This window comes from Rousettus aegyptiacus, unplaced genomic scaffold, assembly GCF_014176215.1.
Source record: "Rousettus aegyptiacus isolate mRouAeg1 unplaced genomic scaffold, mRouAeg1.p scaffold_m13_p_4, whole genome shotgun sequence".
In the NCBI taxonomy this organism is placed as follows: Eukaryota; Metazoa; Chordata; class Mammalia; order Chiroptera; family Pteropodidae; genus Rousettus; species Rousettus aegyptiacus.
The window spans coordinates 145,411,809-145,435,828 of NW_023416307.1; the positions used below are offsets into that span (position 1 = coordinate 145,411,809).

Below are 24,020 nucleotides of genomic sequence, written 5' to 3' on the forward strand. Positions count from 1 at the left end.
ACTGAAAATCTGAGTTTGTAAGAAGAAAATATTACCTCTTTAAAGGATGAGAATGGATCAGAAAATGGACAACAGATGAAAGAAAATGCATGTTTTCCCCTATGTAAAGTTCTTTTTTCCTGTCTACCTTCTCTTTCCTCTGTTCTCCTTTTATCTCCACTATCACTTCTCTTGCCACTCTTTCTTGCCTTATTCCCAACCCTCATGTCTCCTAGAGAAATAAAATACAGACAAAAAAAAAAAAAAAGATGAGAATCTGTTTTGTTTACTATTATTTTTTAGGAGGCCAGCTCCTTAAGGGTCCTCCAAGTTTTTCCCAATGTGTCTATAATGTCTATTTGATTAAATGCGATAAAGCATAGATTCTTTTGATTTCTTTACATCTGAAACTTATTATTTAATACGTGTAAATACTAATTATACTTTGCATATCGAAAATGAAATTAGAGTAAATAGCTTATTTGAGATGTCCTGGAAAGAACTGGAAATAAATCTTTATGTAATCTAATATTGAATTCACATTGGTGAGCAGTGAAGACATGTCTATGAAAATGTTAAGCGCATAATTTAAAACAGTTCTAGGTGGTGATAAATTTTCCAAATTCTAAAGTCTAAGAGAAATATAATTTGATCTTAATCTACTAAACAGTTTTTAATGAAGTTTCCATCACTAAATGGTTCATATTGACTTATAGACACTCACTTAATTTAGAATAGCAGTAATGTGGCATTTCCTGAGTTGGGCTCCAGGATCAATTTTGTTATTGGAATCAGTGTGAATGATATCATCTCATTTGTATGAATTACTCAAGCTTAAAAGTGAGAACCCCAATAGGACATTCTATTCAAGTAGTATCTCCTTTTCATCATCACATGTACAAAAAAATAGGATATATGTCTAAAGATTTATTACTTCCACTTGAATTTTTTATCGAGACTATCATCTGTTAAACTGATAAAGCAAAAAAAAAAAGTTATGGTATAAGATGTCAGAAAATAGCAATGTCTATACCTTAGTCCGTATGTCTCCTAAGAGCTGAGAGCAGTAAATTTTTAAAGAGAAAAATTGAACACAATGAAGAACATTTTGCTAAACAGCACAATGAATTAGGCATAACTGTATATGCATATAAACAATGCCCATAATCAGAAATGTTTTTAATATATAGTTACATAAGAACTGCTTATTAGCAGCCTATATCTTTAACTTTGCCAATAACCTAGTTCAAAGAGAATTACGTGAGTTACCAAAAAAAAAAAAAAAAAAAATTTCCCTTAACTAGTTTTCCCAAAGGAACACAAGTCTTCTTCCTATTTGGATCCTTTTGTTGTCTTCAAAGTTAATTTTATTTCTATGATTTTCCCCAAGGTCCTCATTAGGCTTAATAGTTGGAAAGTCCTTTCCTAAAAATTAATAGTTAACAGTGGAATATGTCTGTGCTATACAAATAATGGAAGTAGATAGAATCAACTTATTGGGATTTGGCTTTTAGTCCTGGTGGTTAAATATTATTCCTCATATAATTCGAAGATAACATCTTAGTATTTTGAGTAACAGTTCAAGAAAAACCCATTTAATTTATAAAATTTATGTGAGAAGAATTTAAGTGGTAAGTCATCCACTTAAAAAAACTAGGAAATATGAATTGAAAAATATATTGATGAGAAATAGTAAATTTGAAACATATGACTGAGTTAATATCCTGAGAACAAGATGTGATCAATATATCTCATGTCTACAAGAACAAAGTTCTACTTAGTTATAGTTAATAAAAAAAATAATCAAATGACTGAGGTAAAGGGAAAAATTCAGCGTATATAGACTGTTACAGCAGAACTAAACATATGGTTACATTTAATGTATTATAGCTATGACTGATGACTACTTTTTAAAACTTGTTTTCCAAATCTGTGTGGCAAAACTGCATTATATCAACACTGGTTAAGATGTGATTTAGTTTTAAAAGGCACAATGTATTTGTCTATTTCAAAACAAAAGAGGAGGCCTTTTATCAGTTCTGGATAAGAAACTGAGTAAAAATGCTTCTCAAACATAGGATTAATATGTTTTAAAAATGACTGGATCATACTTAATTGATGTGGAAAACTGGCGAAAACCAATTACATTGTTTCAAATGATACTTCCTTCATAATTTTAAGAGAGAAAAACAACAGTGATACATGTACAGCACTCTTCTGACAAAGTACCATAGATCTGTAGATTGTTTTTAAACTGCACTGTTAAATGTGTCAGGCATAAAGAGCCAGGAACATATCTTAAATACTTAAATACTTATATACTTTCAGCTTAGAAAATATAAATAAGTAAAAGAGCAAACAAAATTCTTCTCAAGTAAAACAATCCCTAAATACTTAAGGTCAAGCTAGCCTAGAAATTATGTGCTTGTAGTATATATATTTATATTCTAATCTATCTGCCCTCTCAGTATAGTTACAGTGCATGAAACACATCAAACACATCAATATTTATATTTCTGATATCCCATCAATTACTATTGGCTCTTGCTTAAATTTCTGACCAATAAACATCAATAATAAATTACACTGCTCTGCTTTTGACACTGCCCAAATCTTCCTGAATTCAATCCACAAGACCTTTCCCATCTCCTTTCCCACTCTATTAGCCTGGGTGACTCATACATTACTTTCATAATTGGAATATCTATAAAAATAAGGAAATGGAGAAGAATACCAAGGCATCTGCTACTGCCTCCTCCACATCAGAACCTGTGTTCAGGACTCGCATTGCACTGACAGAAGATGACAGTCGGCTTGATTGGCTGATCCCATACCCTGGACCTAAGTCATCAGAAGAAGGAAAATACTTTTGAGAAAGTCATAAATGTAACAGTGTTGGGTTGTGAAATTTAAGATCCTTAAGGGGAAGAAAAAAAAAAAAAACCAATGGGGAAAGCATTTTAAAAGCAATATTGTATTTTCTGGGTACATATAGTTCTTAGTCAAATAAAAGGGTAAAGGCAATTAAAATTACTGACAATGTATGGAAACTAAATTTAAAGAACAGTAGCTACAATACATTTATAACCAGAAGACAGAAGAAAGCATGGTGGCCAACTAAGGGTTTGCAAGTCTGTAGCCCTGTAATCAATCCAGCTCTATCAGTCAGGCAAATCTCATCCAAATGGGTGAGCCCAGAACAAAGTTCAATTTTCAAACCAGTAATTATTAAGAAGCTCAGTAAAGCCACACCAGGAATTTACAAGGGAAACCCTTCTAATTATTACCTCTTCTCCTTCAAGATAAGTTGATTTCATTCTATAACTATTACATATTATTTAATATTTGTTAAGCACCTACTATGTGCTTGACATTGAGGTATGTGAAGACAAACTAGAAATGAGTTCTCCCCCTCAACTACTTTCTATACCATCATTTACAATTAAAACACTTCATCCACCATTTTGGTTTTTTTTTTTTTTAAATAAACAAAGATGAGATACATAACTGAGAACATAAAACAATACAATATTTAAAAATGATATAACTTAGGTTATACTAAAGAAAAATGTCCATCTGCTAGTGAGAAAAATGTTCAAATAAGATTGCTGAAGGGGAAAAAGTTACTTAGGGGAAAATAAAAATATGAGAAATGATTTATTTTCCAACAAATTAAATTTAAATTAAAAAATCAATTTTAAAACATGAATTTTATTTAATGGGAACTGAAAAGGACAAAAATCTGAGATGAATGCACAGATGATAGTGAAAATGTACTCATCCTTCACCTGAGGCCCCATACACATCGGGGGCGTAGAGGGCACCAGTAGATCTGGAATGGTGTCTGGAGGCTGGAATAACAGGACCATACAAACCTCATCTATTACCACAGAAACAAGGAATAGTGGCAGCACTACAGTTAGGCAAGGAGAGTTAGTTAACACGGGTATTACGATTAATAGGTAAGGATCAGAATATTGCTAAATAGGGTAACTGAACATTAGCATTGCAATATCATCCTTGACACACAACAGATCTTACACCTAAGGGGACAGACATAAGCCCACAGGAGACAAAAAAAGCAAGTATTCAAATGGAAGGAAATGTCAAAAGTACAAGCATGAAACAAAAAAATGAACACTGTAGTTAAAAAAAAAAACCATATGGTAACCAGTAATCAATAATAATTCTACGTCCTCTAATCCTGAACCCAATGACACAATTATTACTATTCCATTTTATTGATGGGTAAACTAAAGCGTAGGGGTTAATTAACTTGATCAAAGCCATACTTCTAGAAAGTGATATACTTCAATATCTGTACTCTTTTAAGGCCTTTGCTCTTAAAACATCTTACACTTGCCATCTTTATATTGTTCAAAACATAACGTACCTCATTTATGTCAACATAATGTTTTCCATATGGTCCACAGAATACAAGTTCTACATTCGGTATAACTTTATGTAAATATCAAAGCAATTTGAACATCGAAAAAGAATATTAATAAGTAAAAAGCCTGGAAATGCATGACATGTCTTCCTATATTTATGATGTTTCTAAATCTAAATTTATCATATTTAAAATTTTAGATCTTACAATTCTGATTTTTTTTTATATTGCCATAAAATCAACCTTTTTCTTACATACAGAAACAAGCCAGGAAAAACTCATTATAATATTTAATGAAATATATTACTCTTATTTTAAAAGTTACTCTTCTTCAGATATTAGAGCAAGTAAAATACTTTTATTGCATGAAGCACTCCTTTGCCACAGGACCATAATGAACAAGAAAATGATCAAAAAGATTGACAGAAAAGATTAAATAGAAACAATGCTGCATAAAATGTTTAATCATACCCTAAGGTGATTGATATCATTAGTCAAAGCGCACTAAAATATAGTTTAATTTTGGTCAACAGAAATGCTTTCTAAAGTGGTGAGAAAGAGTTAAACCAATATGGCAATGTCTTATGGATGAAAATCTCTGAAAAACTTTATGGAATCAATAGTTATCTGTGGCTAAAGATAATAGGTAAGAGACACTACTCATGTGCTTGTCATTATGCAAGACTTTTTTTGAATCTTAGTTCCAGAAATAAAAGGAAACTAAGCATACAAGTTCCAGAGAAGTCCAGCTTTGGTCAGCTCTGAGTTATTTTTGATGCTTTAGGGCCCTCACACTGGCCTAGTGCAACAACTGAATGGATGACAAGCTATGGGATTCATCTGCTGAATGGCAATATTCAAGTCAGAGGCAGCAAAAGGATTTATCAAAGAGAGACAAAAGAATACAGGCAAATATAGCAGAAAATGCAAATGGGAAGAATAATCTCTGGGAGTGCTACCCTTCCTTAACCCCTGTGTAAGAGTTAATCTGCTACCTTACTATTCAGTATCCACATGTAAATAAAAGGACTAGAAAAATCGATTTAAAAAAAGACAACAGTATATAATTAAAAGGCTTAATCATCTTTAATCCAAATAGAATTTCATTAGAACCAGGAAAACTGCTTCTTTCAATAATAAAATTTAAGTGATTTAAATTGTCAAATGAAGGCTTGAGATGAATCTAGAAACTTAATGGCTAGACAACATATGTCTTTAAAAATAGGCATATTTATGATGCTTATTTTTTAACTAACTGTTAGTTATAATTTCTTGAATAATTTCTATAAACATTTTCTAACAATTCTGCAGTATTATCATTATACGAAGGCAGGTGTTACACCATTAAAGTATAACAAGTATTTCTAGGTAAGCTATTAGAGCTTCCGTGGGAAGGGGCAGAGGAGCAATAGTGGCAGTAGTGGTGGCAGCGATGATGACCATTGTGTACCGAGCGCTGCTCTCAGGGATTTTTTTTATGTATTCTCGCATTTATAGAATCTTTGAAATAAGCCTAAGAAGTATATGCTATCGTTACCCTTACGTTATCATTACAGATGAGAAAATTCTGGTACAGAGAAGTTATAGAGCTAGGGTATGAACCCAGGCCATATGATACTAGAACATACGCTCTGAAATGACCATGCACCCACACCACTGCCTTTGGTTCTTGAAGGTGGCATTCTTATTTTATACAAATATAGGATTTATTTCATTTCTTAAATATATATACATGAGGATGTATGTGTATACATGTGCATTTACACATACACAGATATTCCACAGATTAAGACTACTGTATATGAATTAAAAATATCTTTGGTAAAGTACAGAAGGGAAAACTCTTTGGCAATCTTTGGGACATATGGCTAAACAACAAGAGTTAAGAATATCCGTGTCTGTGTCCCCAGCTCAGTGGGGTTTTCTAGATCAGTACAGGATAGTCTAAACGATTTGGCGAGCCAGATGACTCAGAGAACAAGAAATTAATCTCTGAAAATTCTATACATGTCTATCAAAAAAAATAAAAACTCTAATATACAATGAGTAGAACTCTGTTCCACTTAAGTGTCGCAAAGTCTGAAGAGCAATTATTAAGTATTATTACCTACATTTTATGGAATTAACAATCTGAAATGGCTATATGAATATGAATATAAACAAAGTACTAGTTAAAATCTTAAAGGATCACGCAGAAATTCTAAAGATTTTCAATGTAAAAAATACTGTCTTTCCAATTATTCTAAAGTACTAAAGGTTTAAAAAAATCACTTAATATTTTTATAATAGAGGTAAATTTAGTATTATAATCAAGGTTATAACACAATTTTTATAATCAGGACAAATCGGTTTTACAGCAGTTATATGACATGAACTATAATGTAAGGGAAACAATCGTGAAATGGTAAAATACTATAAAATGTTAATTCTCCCCATTTTAATGAGTTCATATATTATTTAGTAGCACTCTTTCTAATAACCTAAGTTAAATGTCTAAGTTGAAATGTCGATATTTCTGCTGAAAAGGACAAAAATATTCATTTAACAAACTAAATAGTCCATATTGAGAGTAAATATTTCTTTACATTTTATAGGTTAAGAAAAATCTTGAATTTAATATTCTGTAGTTTAAATCTGTGTGATATTTACTTGATTATGTTTATACAATATCTAACTTAACTTGCTCATTTAAGTAAATGTCAGAGGAATGTCTCAAACATCATTTTCTGACTCTTTCTCAAAAAGATAGAAAAGAGATAGAGGAGAAGATACAGTCACTGAAGAAAGCTAAATCCAGGATGCTGAGGTTATTAGACTGTGATAACAAAAGTGAAAGTAATGCATCTTACACCTGCCCAAATACTTACCGAGGGGCTGAAAAGAGCGAACAGGACTTGTATCCCGGCTGCTCTCTCGACTGGCTTCCCGGCTGCACCCTTGACTCACACTTGGCCGAGGAATACGACTGCTTCGGGCTGATATGAAGCAATGGCAGCATTGAAAAGGAGAAAACAGAAGGTAGCATTTGCATTTTGATATTTTGGTTTTATTTTTCTTAAAATCTGATTAATAACTTAAGTTTTTCTAAGGTTGGGAGGAAATTACTCTTGATGAAGCATTACCAGGAACAGTTAATTTCCTGAATACAGTTTCTAGTTTGTATGAGACTAGTAGGGTAAAATAATATTTTACTAAAATTAAAAGGCTATAAATAAGAGGTTTAAAATAAATGAATTATACATGTATGATAAGCTATCTATTTTAACTTATAACCTATATTTCAACTCGTCTTGAATTTTGTTGTTCTCCTCTAACTTATAAGTGCCTAATCAAAATCTTCAATGCAATCAAAGCCTGAAATACAAAAGAAATGAGGTCCCAAGTCTCACAGAGAAAATCTTACCCACTGAGAGCCGTGATGGACTAGCCTCTCTGCTACAGCCCTGGCTCCGCGGTATCTTGCTTCTCTTCTGTGCTGAGGCTGAATTGACCAGGACTCTCTGAACACCAGAGCTCACAGTGGAAAGGGCTGTTGTGGTCAGAACTCTACCTGGAGATCCAGACCGGCTGCCAGCTGAACACCAAACACATATACAAATGTTAAGATGTGAATTCCAAGAGAACTTGTTGAAAGGATAAAAATTCAAGAAATACATCTGAGAAAACAGTGCTACTATAGCACATTCTAATAAGTTCAAAGGAAATGGAATGAGGAAGATTTATATATAATCACAACCTGGAAAAAAAAGGTATACTATATATATTAGGACTAAATGGTGAATCACGTAAAATATATTTTCAGTTCTGGGGGATAAAAGATTCTGTTTATAAAGATAACACTACTATGAGTTTTAGAACACATATAAAAGATTTCCAAAGAAATTATTTTCTGATAATACAGTTTATATGGCTAAAGCCATATATTTAAAAAGAAAAAAATAAAATAATTCTATTACTATGTTTAATATAATGAAAATTTGCTTCATGTTAAATGTTTGCCTACTGAGATGCCTCTGAATGGGTATTAACAAAGTTATCTATCTTCCTACTATACATATAAGTTTTAATTTTTACAAAATTAAATTGTTTACAAAATTGGGCTAGGTAAAAAAGAATCTTGCTTTTTGCTCTTTGCCTTCAAATAGCAAAGGGATCTTGGGTGGCCACGGTCTGGTATGTAGATAAGTACTGAGGGTAGAGCAAGACCAACAGGCAAATGTCAAATAAGTCAGATCCTTTCCAAACTAGCAATATTCAGTCTTGGAAGGCAGAGGGTATGTGGTCAGGGAGATGGAGAGAGAGAGCTGGACAAAATCTCAGAGACTGAAGCAAGGGTTAAAAAAAAAAAGTTAAGAAACATGGTTTTAAACTAGAATTGCATGGGTTAACTTTTAAGGGGATGAGTTCCCTGTCGACCAAAACATTTCGTGTCTGCATTGAATGGAAAAAAGAACAAGATAACTGCTAGATAAACTCTAACTCTGGATTCTAAATGGTACAGCATTAAAGAAAAGTTGAACCAGCACTTAAATAAATCTTCGCAAAGGCAACTTTTCCCCTTTGGTGGGGCACTACTTTTCCTATCCAGGAGGGCAGTCACTGCTTGCCTTGTGTAATCCTTTCTAATCATAATTCAGTTCCACAGAGCAAAGATTAAAGACTCAAATGCAAATGGGGACAAGTGGGGGTTGTCAATGAGAGAGGAGTGCTGAATGTAAGGCAGGGAGTGGTGACTTTTTAGTTCCAACCAGCTCTGTCTTGAGGGCAGGTTTTTTTTTTTTTTTTTTTTAATGAAAGCTTTAGAATGTCCTCATTTTTATCATGTTGTGTAGACCAAAAAATATATGAACGAAGGCAGGCTGGATGTGGTCCATCAGCTAGCTGCTAATCTGTGTGACCCTTGCAATAGTTTTATTGGCACGGTCTTACTGAACACAATTTAAACTCATGCATAATTCCTAAACATTACCAGCACAAAATGGAACTTAACTTCCACTGGTTATAGCAATACTGTCAAACAAAGCAGTGTTTCTGATGAAATTAAGAACTTACTACTTGAGTAGAAAGAATTCTAAATTATTGTAGGGAAATTATTCAAGTCTACTTTAAAAATGATGGCCCATTTGAAATGTTTCATGATGTTTCAGGTGAAGAATCTTTATATCAGGTTTCTTTCAGTGATAACCGTAAGGATACTCACAAGGCACCTGTTTCTCCATGCAGTGTCTAAACTAAACATACACACCAAAACATCCAAACACCCAACATGCCACAAACGCACAATGCAAGATAAGCTAATGAAATATTTTATGGAAACACTTGCAACAATATAAAATGTATAAATAATGAACTGAACATGTACAATATGGTATTCAGTTAAAACTAATACAAATTTAGGGGGTAGAGGTATTGGTAGAAGACTAGAGTGCTCCTTGAGTGTGGGTCTATTCAGCAGACAGAAAACATGCAGTATAGAAGCAGAAAAACCACTTCATCTGTTCTAGATTTACTGATTTTTATCAAAATAATACAAGCTCACCCTCTATACATTTAAATTCATTCATGCCCTCTCCTAGGATATATAATTGGCAGTGTTCATTTTGCTTTCATCATTACCCTCTCTCCTCCAATGGCCCCCTATCCCCTACCACAAGAATGATACTTCTAGTGCCAATGGCTCATTTGGAATTATTTATACTTAGAAGAAAATATCAAGGCTCTTCACCCAGCAAAGAACTACCAAGGCTAATTATTTCTTCTAAGAAAATGAAAGAGTTGATTTAAAAAGGTGGGGGAGGTATGATATACCTAGGAAATAGCATGCTACTGAAAAATACTTGAATTTGCATAACTTGAAATTGGATACCTAATTTCTTTTGTGCTGCCTAAAGTTTTCAAACTACCATTTTATACTTTTTATGAGATATTTTCAAGGCACTACTAAAGCTCCTTTGCTTTCAAATGTTTATACATGTAGAATCGACTTGGATTTTTTTTAAAACTTCCGTGTTTTAGTAATAAGAGACAAGCCAAAGAAAACTCATAATTGTCAATACAGCTACGAAAGAAGAATTTCTGCTGAATAGAACCCATTCTTGATAATGAAAATAGATGAGGAAATAACAGATGCACACGTAAAGTCTATAGATTCTTACCACCAATGGTATTAGCAGATTGTGATCCTGAACAAGTGTAAAGGCAGAATTAGGGTAAGGATTATAATCCATGAAGAGGGGAGGAGCAGATTTAAAATGGATGGCAGATGGAAATAAGAAAGCTTTAGTCAGTTCTTAGAAAATAAAAAAATCCTAAAGCAAACAAAACAAAACAAACAAAAAACACCTTAAAAAAAAAAATCCCCAAACCATAGATGTCTGTAACAAAAGCAATACATTTAGTAGCTTTTACAGTGGATAAACCAAAATCAGACACTCATGTACAAAGCAGATGAAATGAAGTTGCAAAAATAAAATGTAAACTCTTCAGCTTTTCTTCTGATGGCCTAAAATCTAAATAATTAAATGTTTAAGTTTTTATTTAAACATTTAACCTAAACCTACAGGTAAGAAAGAACTACGACATCTTACAGCTAAAGAAAAATTACACGAAAAAGCTACAAATTTAATTTTTATTACGACAGAAAAAAACAAATGGGAGAGGGTGAGTTGGCGTGGGCAGACAGTTTCTGATAGGCTGTATAATCATTTGTACACAACCAGTCACTACCAACAACAAAAAAGACACAATCCTTACATAAATATAAATCTGGAAGTCTCTCCACTAGGTCTTTTATTTATTTTGATTAGCTATCAGAACACACCTGCTTTGATCCAAGAGGTTTTTTTCCCCTCCCCCAAATGGTGATATAAAAATATGGAAAGACCATGCAAATCCTAATGGATTACTTTACAATGAAGTGAAGATGGAGACCACGGCAGTATTTCTATGCAAATATATTGTAAAGAAACTTGCATCAAATTATATAGTGTCACAGTATCTTTTTTCCAAAAGAATTTGGAATGGAACATATAGTTATTCAAATAAATAAGCAAGCAAGCAAACAACCACCTTTTCGATATGATTTAAAACCTATGTGATTGTATAGCAGGAATGTCTTCTAATCTTAAAATCCTACTTAGGTCTAAAAGCCCATTATGTTCTCACACTTTAGAAGATCTGAAGTACTGTAGATTAGGTTTTGAAGCGAAAAATCACATGTAAAAGAATTATGCTACAGTCTACTTAAGTGGCCAGTAGTTAGTTATAACTAAAAGAGAGATATTTAGTAATATATTAAAAACCATACACAAAGCACTCTGAATCTTTGCCATGTGTTCGGTCTTCATGCTTTAAATTTCCTATCTTTACCATTATTTATTTCTTTGTATCCTGAAGGCCATAAGAATAACAAGGAACAGAAGTACACAATAAGAGTATAAAATTCAGTTGACATTAGGTTAAAAACGAGGACAATTTTAGCAGCTAAAATATATATAGTGCTTATTCTGGGCCCAGAAACTGTCATAAATATACTACATCGTTTAATCTCCACGACAATCCCATGAGATTATCCTCTTTAGTTTACAACTTTTAAAAATCTGGTAGTCTTGATCCGAATCTGAGTAGTATGGCTCTAGAGTCTGTGGTCTAAATCAATACTTCAAAATCTTTTTTTAAACACGAATCACTTGGTGATCTCGTTAAAGACTGAATTCAGTAGCTCTGTGGTGGCATGAGATTGTGCATTGTAACTAGCTCCTGGGTGATGGTGATGCTGGTATGGGCACTATATGTGGAATGGTGAGGCTCTAAACTATGATGCTACATTGCTAATGGTTGTTACTTTAAAAAATTACTGATACGATCTATTCCTAATCGGGTTGGGAGAAGAGCTCTTACCCAAAGAGCACTTGCCATTTTTCCTATTTGTATATAATTTTCAAGTTTGCAAACAATTTTACTAAGCATTTCTGCTTATTTTTTGGACTCTTGCTAAATACACCCATCATTACTCTGCCTGATTTTTTTGGCATTAGAAAGAGAAGAGAAGAATCTGCTAGGTAGGACTTATGTAATCACCACCTTAGCCTTCTCCAAGCCCAGCTGCCTTTTCCCTGATTCCAAGATTCAGATATCAAGCTAAAAAAAAAAAAAGATAAATAAGGCATTGATATTTTGATAAATTGCCTAAACAACAGTGAAAGATAGTTAAATCTACTTATTTCCAAAATAGCCAAGAATGTAGAATAACCTCAGAATCACTTCCCTAGGAAATAATTCCTGTTTTAACAGGGAAGTGCTAATGAAAATCTCTTGCTACAGAGGAAGGGGAACAAACTCCTTTAAATTGATAAATGCCATAAAGTCTATGTGTTACTATTCTGGAACACGTAGAAATGGATCATTCATTTTACCTAGATTTCAAAATTGTGCTTTTTAATAACTGGGCTCATTGAAAAGTCAGCTTCCAATGAAACAGCAAAAACGCAAATCTTAAATTTAACAGGTTAATGTAACAGAACTGGTCATTTTAATATCTCCTCACTATCAATTAGTATATAGCCGCCACAAATGCAAGCCATATTCTAACAGATTTTAGGGAGAGTATGAAGATACCACATAGCTGTCCTTGAATAGCATTAGCTAGATGCAACCAGATTTGATACTAATATATGGCCATTACTTTGCCTCTAAAAAGCACAATTTTCCACATTTGCAAGTTTCTAAGTAGACTATGAAAACCTTAATGCTAAGAGATCTGTGCTATTTAAAAATATCTCCATGCAAAAGTTTGTACAGTAGATGAAGTTTTTCTTTGTAAGTGGCAGGTATCAATGATGCAGCCCTAACAACACACCAAAGACAAGACAACACCCACTCAAAAAAATCCAAAACATGCACAACAACTGACCCAAAACATTGAAAAAAATACCTTCATTTTTGTCAGGTGATGATGAACCTAAAGTATAGAACAAGAACTCAGTATGTGGCTTGTCTTTTTGAAATTAGCTTTGTCTTTATCCACTGGTCAATATCCTAATACATGGTATACAAGCAACACACTTATCCTAACATATTACAAATACAGCAGAACTGATAGAGAATACGTACGCTGTGATTGAGACACCATTTTTGTTCGACTTCTTCCTCTAGAATCTGTCTTAGCATTTCCCATGCCAGCAAGTGGTGTTGAAAGCTTTGCTCTCACCCGACCTATGGAATAAAATTATATATATAATTAAAGATATTTTTCTATAATAATATTCGTTAAAGAGGGAAAAACATCTTATTATAATTTTCTAATTGGGTGTGCTTTTCAAGTATTGTTAAATTCTATAATAATGTAGCCATATGGCACGTAAAGGTTATATGTCTCTCCAATTTTTAAAAATACACACTATTTTTTATGTGTTGTACCATAAGCCAACTTTACTTTAAGGGTAGAGTCAAACTAAAAGATTTGCATTCTTAATTTGATTAGTCCAGTTATAAACAAGACAATTACCATAGGCATGCCACTTGTTTCTCAATTGGAAGTTCCAATTCTAAAATTTTGGTATCCAAGAAATTTATTTTCAAATCCTATATGTAATTTAAATATAAATCTAATCTTAGAAACAACAATCCAAACAATCCTTCTGACTGAAAATGTACTTCGATGTGCAAGAAAATACATGACTAGGTAAAATATTTAATCTTTTCATCCTGTGCTAAACTTCAGATTACTACTAATGTATATGGACATGTTGACAATTCTCTTCCCCTAACCAATCAATTTCATTTGTAATTGGCACTTTTCTCAATACATTTCCTTCTCTACCTTGAAGCTCTACTCCTACCTCCTCTACCACTGCCTTATCCCCGCTCCACAAAACCAACCAATAGCATCTATTTCTAGAACCAAAGGAGATAACGCTTATCGAAGTCCTTAAGTAAACTGTCATTAGTAAAAAACAAAAATATATTACAAGCAGGTACTTTGGTGTGCTTAAGCATCAGTTTCAACCACTATCGAATAGGAACCAATACCAAACAATCAAAAAGAAAGGCTCAGAATCCTTTTTATTAAAAGGTATGATTTGTAGGGCAATCACAACATACTAGCTAGCCTGTTATGGCTATATAAGTCAGGAAAAAAATATCCTGAAGAGTAAGGAGAAATTACAAAATTAAGAACTTTTTTTAAAAATTGAGAAACTATAAAATTAAGAGTAAGAACTGGAAATGAGACAAAAGGAAAACCAGAAGTATAGCTGGTAGAATCCTAGAGTATTTTAGAGTAAGAAACACTGTTCTCCTGATTCAGAAGGAAAATGGAAAAAAAAATTTTTTTCAAAATGAAGAATTTATCCAGTATAACAAGGAGATTAGGGTAAGTTAAGTATTTTGATACTACCATTCTAAATTACAATGCCACAGTTCCAGAAACCATAGAGTATTCCAACTTAAAATCTAAAATATGAAAATATTTCAAATATATCAGAGTAAATGAGACCAAAATACAAGTTAAATCTACTTGGTTTTGTATCAGAAGAGAGGGTCACACCCACGTAGAACTCAGGGGGAGAAAATGTATACCCAATCAGAGATTTAATAAGAAGTCTTCAGGCAGGATTAATATAAAAATGATTTTTTCCCTTTTATAAATTTGAATGCAATAAGTAATAATTTTTTGAGTATGCTGGCTCAATAAAATATTATACCCAGCAAGTTTTTGTAATCTCAAATTCAAAGATGCATTTAAAGCTATTATGTATAAATGTATTTAAAACACTAATAATACTCAAACTCCAATAATAAAGCAATGGCACATGCTTCCCCTAAGTATAAGTGAACTGGCGTAAATTAAAAAACAAAACACAAAATACAAAAGAAAAGCATGAAATACATGAAGCTATGTGCTAACTTTATACTAGATATTATAAACATGTTAAGCAATTATGTTTTTCCAGCATGAGATGATCAAGGTACAAAGCAAACTCCAGGATGAAGAATTAAAAAAAAAAAAAAAATCCATATACATAACTAATGCAACCAAACATAAAATGTAGAAGCTACTAAAGTTGGCAAATTATACATATTTGCAAAGAAATTAGCCTATTTAGTTTTTCATATTTAATTCCTACTAATAAAAATATTAACGTAGAGGTATTTGTGTTACTAGCAAAATGTATATTTCTTACCATCTTCAGATGCTGTTCCTAAATAAGAGAAATAAAACAATAACATTTCAACAAATTCTGCCAATGCTAATAGTAAGACCTACTTCGCACCTCCCACCCAAGATTAAAATGAAAGGGTAAAAACAAAGTCTTATAGTCTCATAGCTTTAAATTAACTTTCAAAAGATTCATTTTGAGAAAATGCGACTAGTGACTCACAGAACAAAAAGACGTTAAAACTAGACAACTGAAAATAGCAAAATCCCACAACATAAACTTTTATCTGCTGTATTTCATACTTAAAATTTGAAGTGGTTAAGAAAATTAGAAAAATTAATTACTCAAGAACAAAGAAACTCTGCCATTACTTCTCTTTGAAATGAAGATTTTTATAGACCATTCCAGAGTAAGAATACTTTCTGTGCAAAGCTAATTGACAAACACGGGAATCAAATCCATGACCTAGGCCTCATTAACCCAGTATTTTCAGCAAAGCATTATAAAGACTTATCCATCCATCAGCTATTTACTTGACATTTATGTGAGCTCCCTAAGATGTCAATGAAAACAAGCAAAAACAACCAAATAGAAATACCATAGCTCACTACTACTAAAGGATAATAACAGATACGTCTTTGTGTATAGACATTTTTTAAATATAGTGAGAGTAACACATAACGAAATACAGGTGATTCTTCAAATAGGCTAATGTTTCTGGCCAAAGCAAGAAAATATTTTGATCTGAAAAGTGAGAATAATTTGTTTTTAAAAGATCCAGAATCTCGACGTACAACTGATATTGAAAGGTCTCAAATATAAAGACTATCTCATGGTAAGCTTTCATTTCATTCAATGATTTTTTAAATATAATTAAACATTAGAAAAGCACAGAGACTAATAAAATAACATACATCAATTGATACATCAATTTCAGAGTTTATATAATAGCTGATAGAAAACATACAGTTCTCCATTTTTCCTAGATCTCATACTGTGACTTACAGATTCAGTATCTTCTTACAAGTTCTTTAAAAAAGCTCAAATTCCTAGATAACAGTATGGTATCTGATGAAGTGAAAGGAAAACTGTGAATAATGTCTAGTATCAGATAAAAAATACTATGCAGACACAAATACCATATTGAACCAAGCAACTAGAGATAAACTATAATCATTAGAATACTGAAAAACAAAAAGGCAAAGCTTAAAGTACTCTTAAAAAGATAACTTGCATTTCATATTTATATAACCATTTGAATCTGTAAAATATATAATTTGTCTCTTTCTATATCAGAGTTAGTAAATTAAAGAGTTGAATCAAATGACACAAAATTCTTTTTTTTTCTTATGGGTCTAATATTTCAGAGAAAGACTTAAGAAATCAAGATTATTTCTAAGATTTGAGGTCAAAAAAGTAAGATAACCGATTTAACGTACAACAAACAGTAACCTAGTATTTGAGTAGACTGAGAAACCCCAAAATGGATATGCCTAATCTAAAAAATTCAATCAGAGAATTATATAGCCATTTTCACATTAAGATTGCTGCTAAATAAGCAGTCTATTTTCAGAAATTAAGAAAATGAACAAAGATATTATACAGAATCCAAGAGCCATAAAAATCTTTAGTAATAGTATTAGAAAGGTCTTACCATCCATCTTGTCAGAAGTATCCTCTTTGATGAAAGAGCAAGCAAAGAACAGAGGAAAACTTAGTATACTTGAAAAAAAAATGATTTTATAAAAGCCAGAAAACATTATTTTTAAGACAGAATTCACAGCAGACATACATATGAAGCTTGTTTTCAACTAAAATATATTAAACAAGATGAGGTTCCTATGTAGGATAAAGACTACAAAAACAAAACAAAACAAAAATCAATAATGAATCTGATTTTCATTAGCCCAGAGAGAGAAGTTAGTGCCATGTCCCAGCCTTGGACTCTTGCTATTATCAGGCAAATCTCCTGCTTTGGTCTGCTGAGTTTCTCCTAATCAAAGAGTCACGATTTGCTTTGCTTGTTCTATTCCTCTGTAGCCCAACATACACCTCGAAATTCTACTTTTTGGCTCTCTTGTCATTATCCTGTCTAGTGCCTTGTTGCTTCCTCATCCCATCCTTTCTTAGAACTCTCAGGTTCTATAAAACCTTCAGTCTGGATAAACCTAACTAGGCAATTTTTCTGAATCTACCTCCTTCATTTCCCTCCCTTCTACCTCACTGAAACATGATGATGACCCTTCCACATCCGAGGCTAGCTCCACAGCTATGCTCTATACTCCCGTTCCTTGTGTCTTTCATGGAACTTTGGCCATAAATAATCACTTCTCATCCTTGAATTTTAAACTTTTCCTTCTCTACTGATTCTACCACTTTAGTAAACAAACCTATTTTACTCCTCCAATCTTAAACCAAAAAAGTTCATTTCCCTTTAACTACAGATAATTCCTACACTGTTTTTTCATCTTTTTTTTTTTTGACCAAGCACAGCAATAATTTATACAGATTCTCCTTCCAACTTCTTCCTCAATCAACTAAAATCTGACTTCTGTCCACATAACACCACTGAAACCATTTATTTTCTTTTCCATTTAAGCAATTCCACAAACCCAGGTGTTGAGAACAAATATTCATATACACATATGCATATGTATATCGTGGTTTCCTTAAACACAAATTCCTATCTCCCAGGACACCAAGTTTCCTCCTCAGGATAAAGTTTTAAAAGGTAAACTTCAAAACACCCATTGATATTCCTATTGCCAAAGGATTCAGCACTTTAGCAGAGGAAAAAAACCCAGTGGCAACTGCTTTAAGAAATGTACTGAACTAAATATTGAAAGATCACAGTAAAAACAATTTTCTGATGATTTTTAAATCTAATATCAAGCATAGATCTCGTTCCTGAATTCTATACCACTATATCTCAATGTGTGTGTGTGTGTGTGTGTGTGTGTGTGTATCTCACTATACCATTATGCCTCCTGAACACCTCTAGTTTAATGTCTCACAAGGACTTGAAACTCGAAATGCACAAAACTCAAAAAACTTTTTGCTGTTCATCCTTTGGGAACCTAGCAATAGTCTAAAAGACTCTTTGAGTATAGAAGCATAAGTCTCAGAATCTGCAGTATTTAGCACAGTGCCTAGCAAAACTAAATGCTCACTGAAGAGTTTGTTGAAAATAATGGATAATTCCCTTTGATCCATAAATGTTCAGCCATGGCTCAAAGCAGAAGAAAATTAAGAGTACACCAGTCACATGTGTATGACAAAGCTGAGGAGGGGAGATGAAAAGGGAAGAGAGGGATGGAGTGAAGAAAGGAGAAAAGAGGAGAGAGAAAAAATATTGAGAGAAAATGAGAAAACCCATTATCTAAGTCCTAGAAAGAGCCACAGAAAAGTCACTCATTGTCTCTGAGTGAATCTGGGCCAGATGAAGAAAAGAAAATAGAGGGACACCTTTCCCTCCTGATCTAACATTCAATTCAAACTTTAAAGAACCAAAAGAAATAAATTAAGTCAACTCATGACATTATTTTAGGTTTTCTTATGAAAAAAACTATGATGAATTGGCTTTCTAGTTCACATTAAAACATTTTAAATACAGTACTCTTTTCTGGTAATAAAAATAATAAATATTGAATACATTTTTATTTTTCAAGACTTTGGATGAATAGGTTTTATTTTTATTTGCTTTGTTTTTTTCCCCCACTTAAAAACGATATAATTAATGTACCACAAAATCCACACTTTTATAGTATACAATTCAGTGTTTTTAATATATTCGCAAGGTTGTGCAATGCTCATTACTAATTCCTGAACATTTTCATCACTCCAAAAAGGAATCCTGTATCCACTAGATGTCACTCCCTGTTCCTCTGACTCACAGCCCCTGGCGACAACTAATTTACTCTGTTCCCGTGGGTTCACCTATTCTAGGCATTTCATATAAATAGATTTATACAATATGTGGCTGTCTGTGCCTGGCTTTGTGTTTTCAAGGTCTATCTTGCAGCATACATTAGTACTTCATTTTCACATACAGCAGTCTCCATCGCCTCATCTGCAGTTGCCCTTTCCATGGTTTTGGTTACCTGCAGTCAACCATGGTCTGAATATGTTAAATGGAAAATTCCAGAAATAAACAATTTATAAGTTTTAAACTGTATGCAGTTCTGAGAAGCATGATAAAATTTCTCACTGTCCCACTCCACCCCTCCAGGGACGTGAATCACCCCTTTGTCCAGTGTATCCACCCTGTATGTGCCACTCACCCGTTAGTAGTCATCTTAGTTATCAGATTGACTGTCTCAGTATCATGGTACTTGTGTTCAAGTAACCCTTATTTTACTTAACAATGGGCCCAAAGCACAAGAGTGGTAATCCTGGCAATTTGGATATGCCAAAGAGAAGTCATAAAGTGGTTCCTTCAAGTGAAAAGGTACGTATTTATGTGTAGGAGACAAGTTTTATGAAAAGCAAAAGCACTAATCAACCCACTGTTGAGACCTTTGTTATATCTTTGTCCGGTTCCTCATCTATTTAAAATTTTATACGAAACAATGAAATTATCACACATTGGTTGGGAGTCAATATTTGATCTTCATTGAAAATACAACTTGTTAATGATTATGTAGTATACATAAGAGTATACTATAATTTAAACATCCCCCTCTTTGTTTATATCAAGATTGACTCTGATGTCTATTATTAAAAACATGAATATTTTATTTCTTGACATATTATCTGTAAATAATGGATTACTCAATCAAAATTTTAAACATTTAAGGCTTCATGGGTATTACTAAATTGCCACTAAGAAAAAGTATTCTATGATTAATTCACATCAACACTTTTTAACCATGTTCTTTAACAATGGTAGGCACTAACCTTAACTTTCTTGTTATGATTACATTTGTTTGATTACAATTTAGGTTCAATATTTGTTTTGGTGTTTTGGGGGCAATTTTGATAAATGCTTTTCTTGAAATACGAATGTAGAATATTTCTCTATAAAAATAAGCTCATCTGTTTCTTAGACATTTTAACGGTTTTTGTAGTATGTGGGAAAACCTTTATCCCTTTTAGTTTTTAGCCACGTGACTTCTTAATTTCATATTTAAGATTTAAATCTGAGGGACTCTTCCCTCATGGGTTTTTGGCCTTTATGTTTAGTAATTCATTTTTTTTACCTGAGATTATATGAACTATGTTTTCATCAAGCTATTTTATGTTCTTGTTCAACATTTTTGTCATCTGGAATAAATTTTTATGGGGTATAAAACATGACTCTAACTTAATTTTGTACCAAGTTGCAAGCCATGTATCTAAATATCATTTACTAAATAATTTATCCTTCCCTCATTGAATACAACTATGCCAAAAATCATGTGCTACATTCATACTAAAATGAGCCAACTTTATCATGTATTACATTCATACTAAAATCTCTCTATTTCCTATTGTGTTCTAATGACCTGTCTGCCTAGTGTTCCACCAGTACTACCCCAAAGAAAGAAAAATGAAGCACAAAACAGAGATAAGCAATGTGGACAACCAATCTCAAACTTTAAAGTGGATGGACATAAAAACAAACAAACAAACCCTCTGAATAGCTTTGGGAAATATAAATTTAAGCTTTGATTATGTTTTCCCAGGTTCCCAGAAGTCTTTAACTTTTTGGTAAGGGAACAAAAGTAGGAGAAAGAGAACAAAGAAGCTGGTTATGAAGCCAAATCCTTTCCCAAACCTCCTCAGCAACCAACAGTTGGATGTGGCAGTAGTGCAGGGCTATGAACATTTTATAGACAAATCATGAAATTAAGAATTGTTCCTTTGATCAAGATGATGAGAAGGATGACAACAGGGAAAAGTGGAAACATAGCAGCTTACATACCTCAGAACTATGTCTCAAGTTAAGAATCACATTAAAACATATAAATTATCCTTAACTGGCAAGAATAAAATAGAAATGATTAAGCTATCGCTACCATTCTGACTTCACTGAGACCTGGGAGAAAACACTGTGCAATTTCCCATAATTAGCTATCTTACCTAGAGATGCATAGGAACCTGGATTCAGGGCACCTGCACCTAACCGCCCACTTCGCATAGACTGTCCAGCAGCATGATGTGCCTTGGCACCAGCAGCAGCATTCACATCAATGTCACTTCGTGAACGCTGTAGGCTTCCTGGAAGAGAACTGGCTTTGCTGCTGCCTGCTGATACTATGGAAAACAAAGCAAAGTAACCTATATTATTTAAATCACTGCAGACAGTATAAGAATTACATAAACTTGAAACCATCATGAACTAATCCATGATGACAAATGGTTGAAAAGGAAACAGTGGCCAAATGGCCACTAGAAAGTACTTCACAGTAAAGTCAGAATGTCTCAGTTTCAGTCTTGTCACGACTAAATCATCTTGGACAATTGTTTCAGTATTTCTCTGCCTATTTTACTTTCCTCTTCCATAAAATGGGAAAAAATAACTATCCTTTGTAAAATGCATAGGACTGTTTTGTAGATTGAGATGATATTTATGACTGATTCATGAAAATAAAGTACTATACAATATAAATAAATGGCAACAGTGCTATTTTTTTACTATCAGAAAAATGCGAGGAGGACTAGTCTGGGAGTAGGGATATTCAGAAAATAATGCAAGTTCTACCATTCTTAGGGAATGCAAATTAAGTCATTAAATTTCTGATCTTTAGTTTTTGAGTCTTAATTTACAAACTATAAGCTCTAACCTAGTAATAGGCTGTGAAATCAACTGAGTGGATCATGACAAGTATTTTGAAGAAATTAAAATAGAAAACAGTATATTGCAAATAAAGATAAGTAGCTCTTCATGGAACTTTAGATTATATTATAAATACATGTAAACAATATAGTACATAGTATATGCATATTGTATGTATAATCATATACACTACATTATATATTATCACATGCTATACATACATGGTATACAAATATAGGTATAGTGTATATGTGTGGTATTAGGTTACTATATAAAACAATTTTCTCACTGTGGGGCACATCAAGAGTTTAAATGTTTAAAACAGATTAAAAGCTATACTTTAAAAGCTTTAAAAGCACATCAAAACAATTTTAAAAAGCTAAACAGTTAAAAGTAGTAGTTTTTAAAAGTTATGATATGACTAACAATGAGAAAATCATTTTACATGGCAACTTTTACTTTATTTATAAAGCAGCTTTTACTTTATTAAATAAAATGTTATAACTGAATTAAAAAGGCAATTTACCTCTTCCAGCCACAGTTGACGGGTTTGCTGTAGACCATTTGGAAGAAAAGGGGCGACTGCCAGGTCAAAGGAGAAATACTTTTAGTAAGAAGATGTCATTTATCACTCCTCTCATAACAATTAGTTAAATACTGAGTTTTCCTTTCACAAATCACTTTACAACAGTTGTTACATTATCAATGGTATCTCAATTAGCTGTGAAGCAAAAATGAAATAACTAAAAATTAATAAAGACTGTAAACTCTGTAGAGACAGGAACCAGTTTGCTATTGTTTACTCTGATCCTCAGCACATATTACAGTGCTCACCACAGGGGACTCAATAATAGTTCTAACACACGTATTCTGAGATACTTTACTTAGAAAGAGAGGTATTGTTATTACTGGCACACAGGGAATTAGAGACACCAAAGCCTTTCTTAACTAAGTCATAGTCGTTGCAGCTATTGGCAATCCATGCAGTTACCACGTAGGTATCACACTACCTAAAGCAGTGCTACTGAGTATTACTGTGTGAGGCCACTGAAACGAGGCTAAAAATTACTGCTAAGGATAACATGTATAATTAGAAAGCAAAGCAGTTCTAATCATCTCAAAGAATCCACCATCTCTCTTAATATCTCTTGGATTATTTACCTTTCATTAAAATGGCACTCTGTAGCCCATAGATAAAGAATATATCTAAGCATGCAAGGGAAATCTGGAAAGAATATCTATAAATTTTAAAGGTGGGGGAAGAGAGAAGCAAAAACTCCAGGTTTAAGTTAGGCTACTGAAAACTATTCTTTAAGTTATTATTATCGAATATTAAATTTGGTAGTTGGTTATTAAACCCAGGATTATATTATTTTTATAGCTGTCTCCTAAAATTGTTAGCTTATTAGACTGAGGCAGACCACTTCAAGGTTCACAAGATTTAAAGCTGTTTGTGTTTAAAAGTGTTATACTAGAGCAAGATAAAATATCTTGTTGAGATACTTGCTACTAGAAGTATGATCCATGAGGGAAAAAAGCACTGGTATCACCTAGGAGCACGTAAAAAATGCAAAATCTCAGGTCCCATCCCAGATCTGCTGAAACAGATTCTGCATTTTAATAAGATCTTCAGGTGATTCACATGCACTTTAAAGTTTGAGCTTAGTAAATAAAAATAAAGCAACCAAGCTCATTGGAGGTGAAGGATTTATCATAAATTTTTAAAAAGTTTAGA

The 24,020-nt window shown here is 32.8% G+C and overlaps 1 protein-coding gene across 46 annotated transcripts in view; it reads right to left on the reverse strand.

The window, feature by feature from the left end:
- Positions 1-24,020, reverse strand: part of CLASP2 (cytoplasmic linker associated protein 2) — a 144,654-nt gene that overhangs the window by 41,499 nt on the left and 79,135 nt on the right. For 7 of the 46 annotated variants that reach the window (XM_036219969.1, XM_016158776.2, XM_036219962.1 and 4 more), the window contains 8 exons: positions 22,812-22,867; positions 21,589-21,762; positions 17,183-17,206; positions 15,553-15,570; positions 13,481-13,582; positions 7,773-7,943; positions 7,237-7,344; positions 2,714-2,820 (listed from right to left, as the gene is read on the reverse strand). In XM_036219969.1, the coding sequence (XP_036075862.1) occupies positions 2,714-2,820; positions 7,237-7,344; positions 7,773-7,943; positions 13,481-13,582; positions 15,553-15,570; positions 17,183-17,206; positions 21,589-21,762; positions 22,812-22,867 (760 nt within the window). Of the gene's footprint in view, positions 1-1,012; positions 1,037-2,713; positions 2,821-3,767; positions 3,831-7,236; positions 7,345-7,772; positions 7,944-13,301; positions 13,329-13,480; positions 13,583-15,552; positions 15,571-17,182; positions 17,207-21,588; positions 21,763-22,811; positions 22,868-24,020 lie in introns of all 46 variants that reach the window. The other 39 variants (XM_036219953.1, XM_036219949.1, XM_036219952.1 and 36 more) reach the window with 12 other exon arrangements.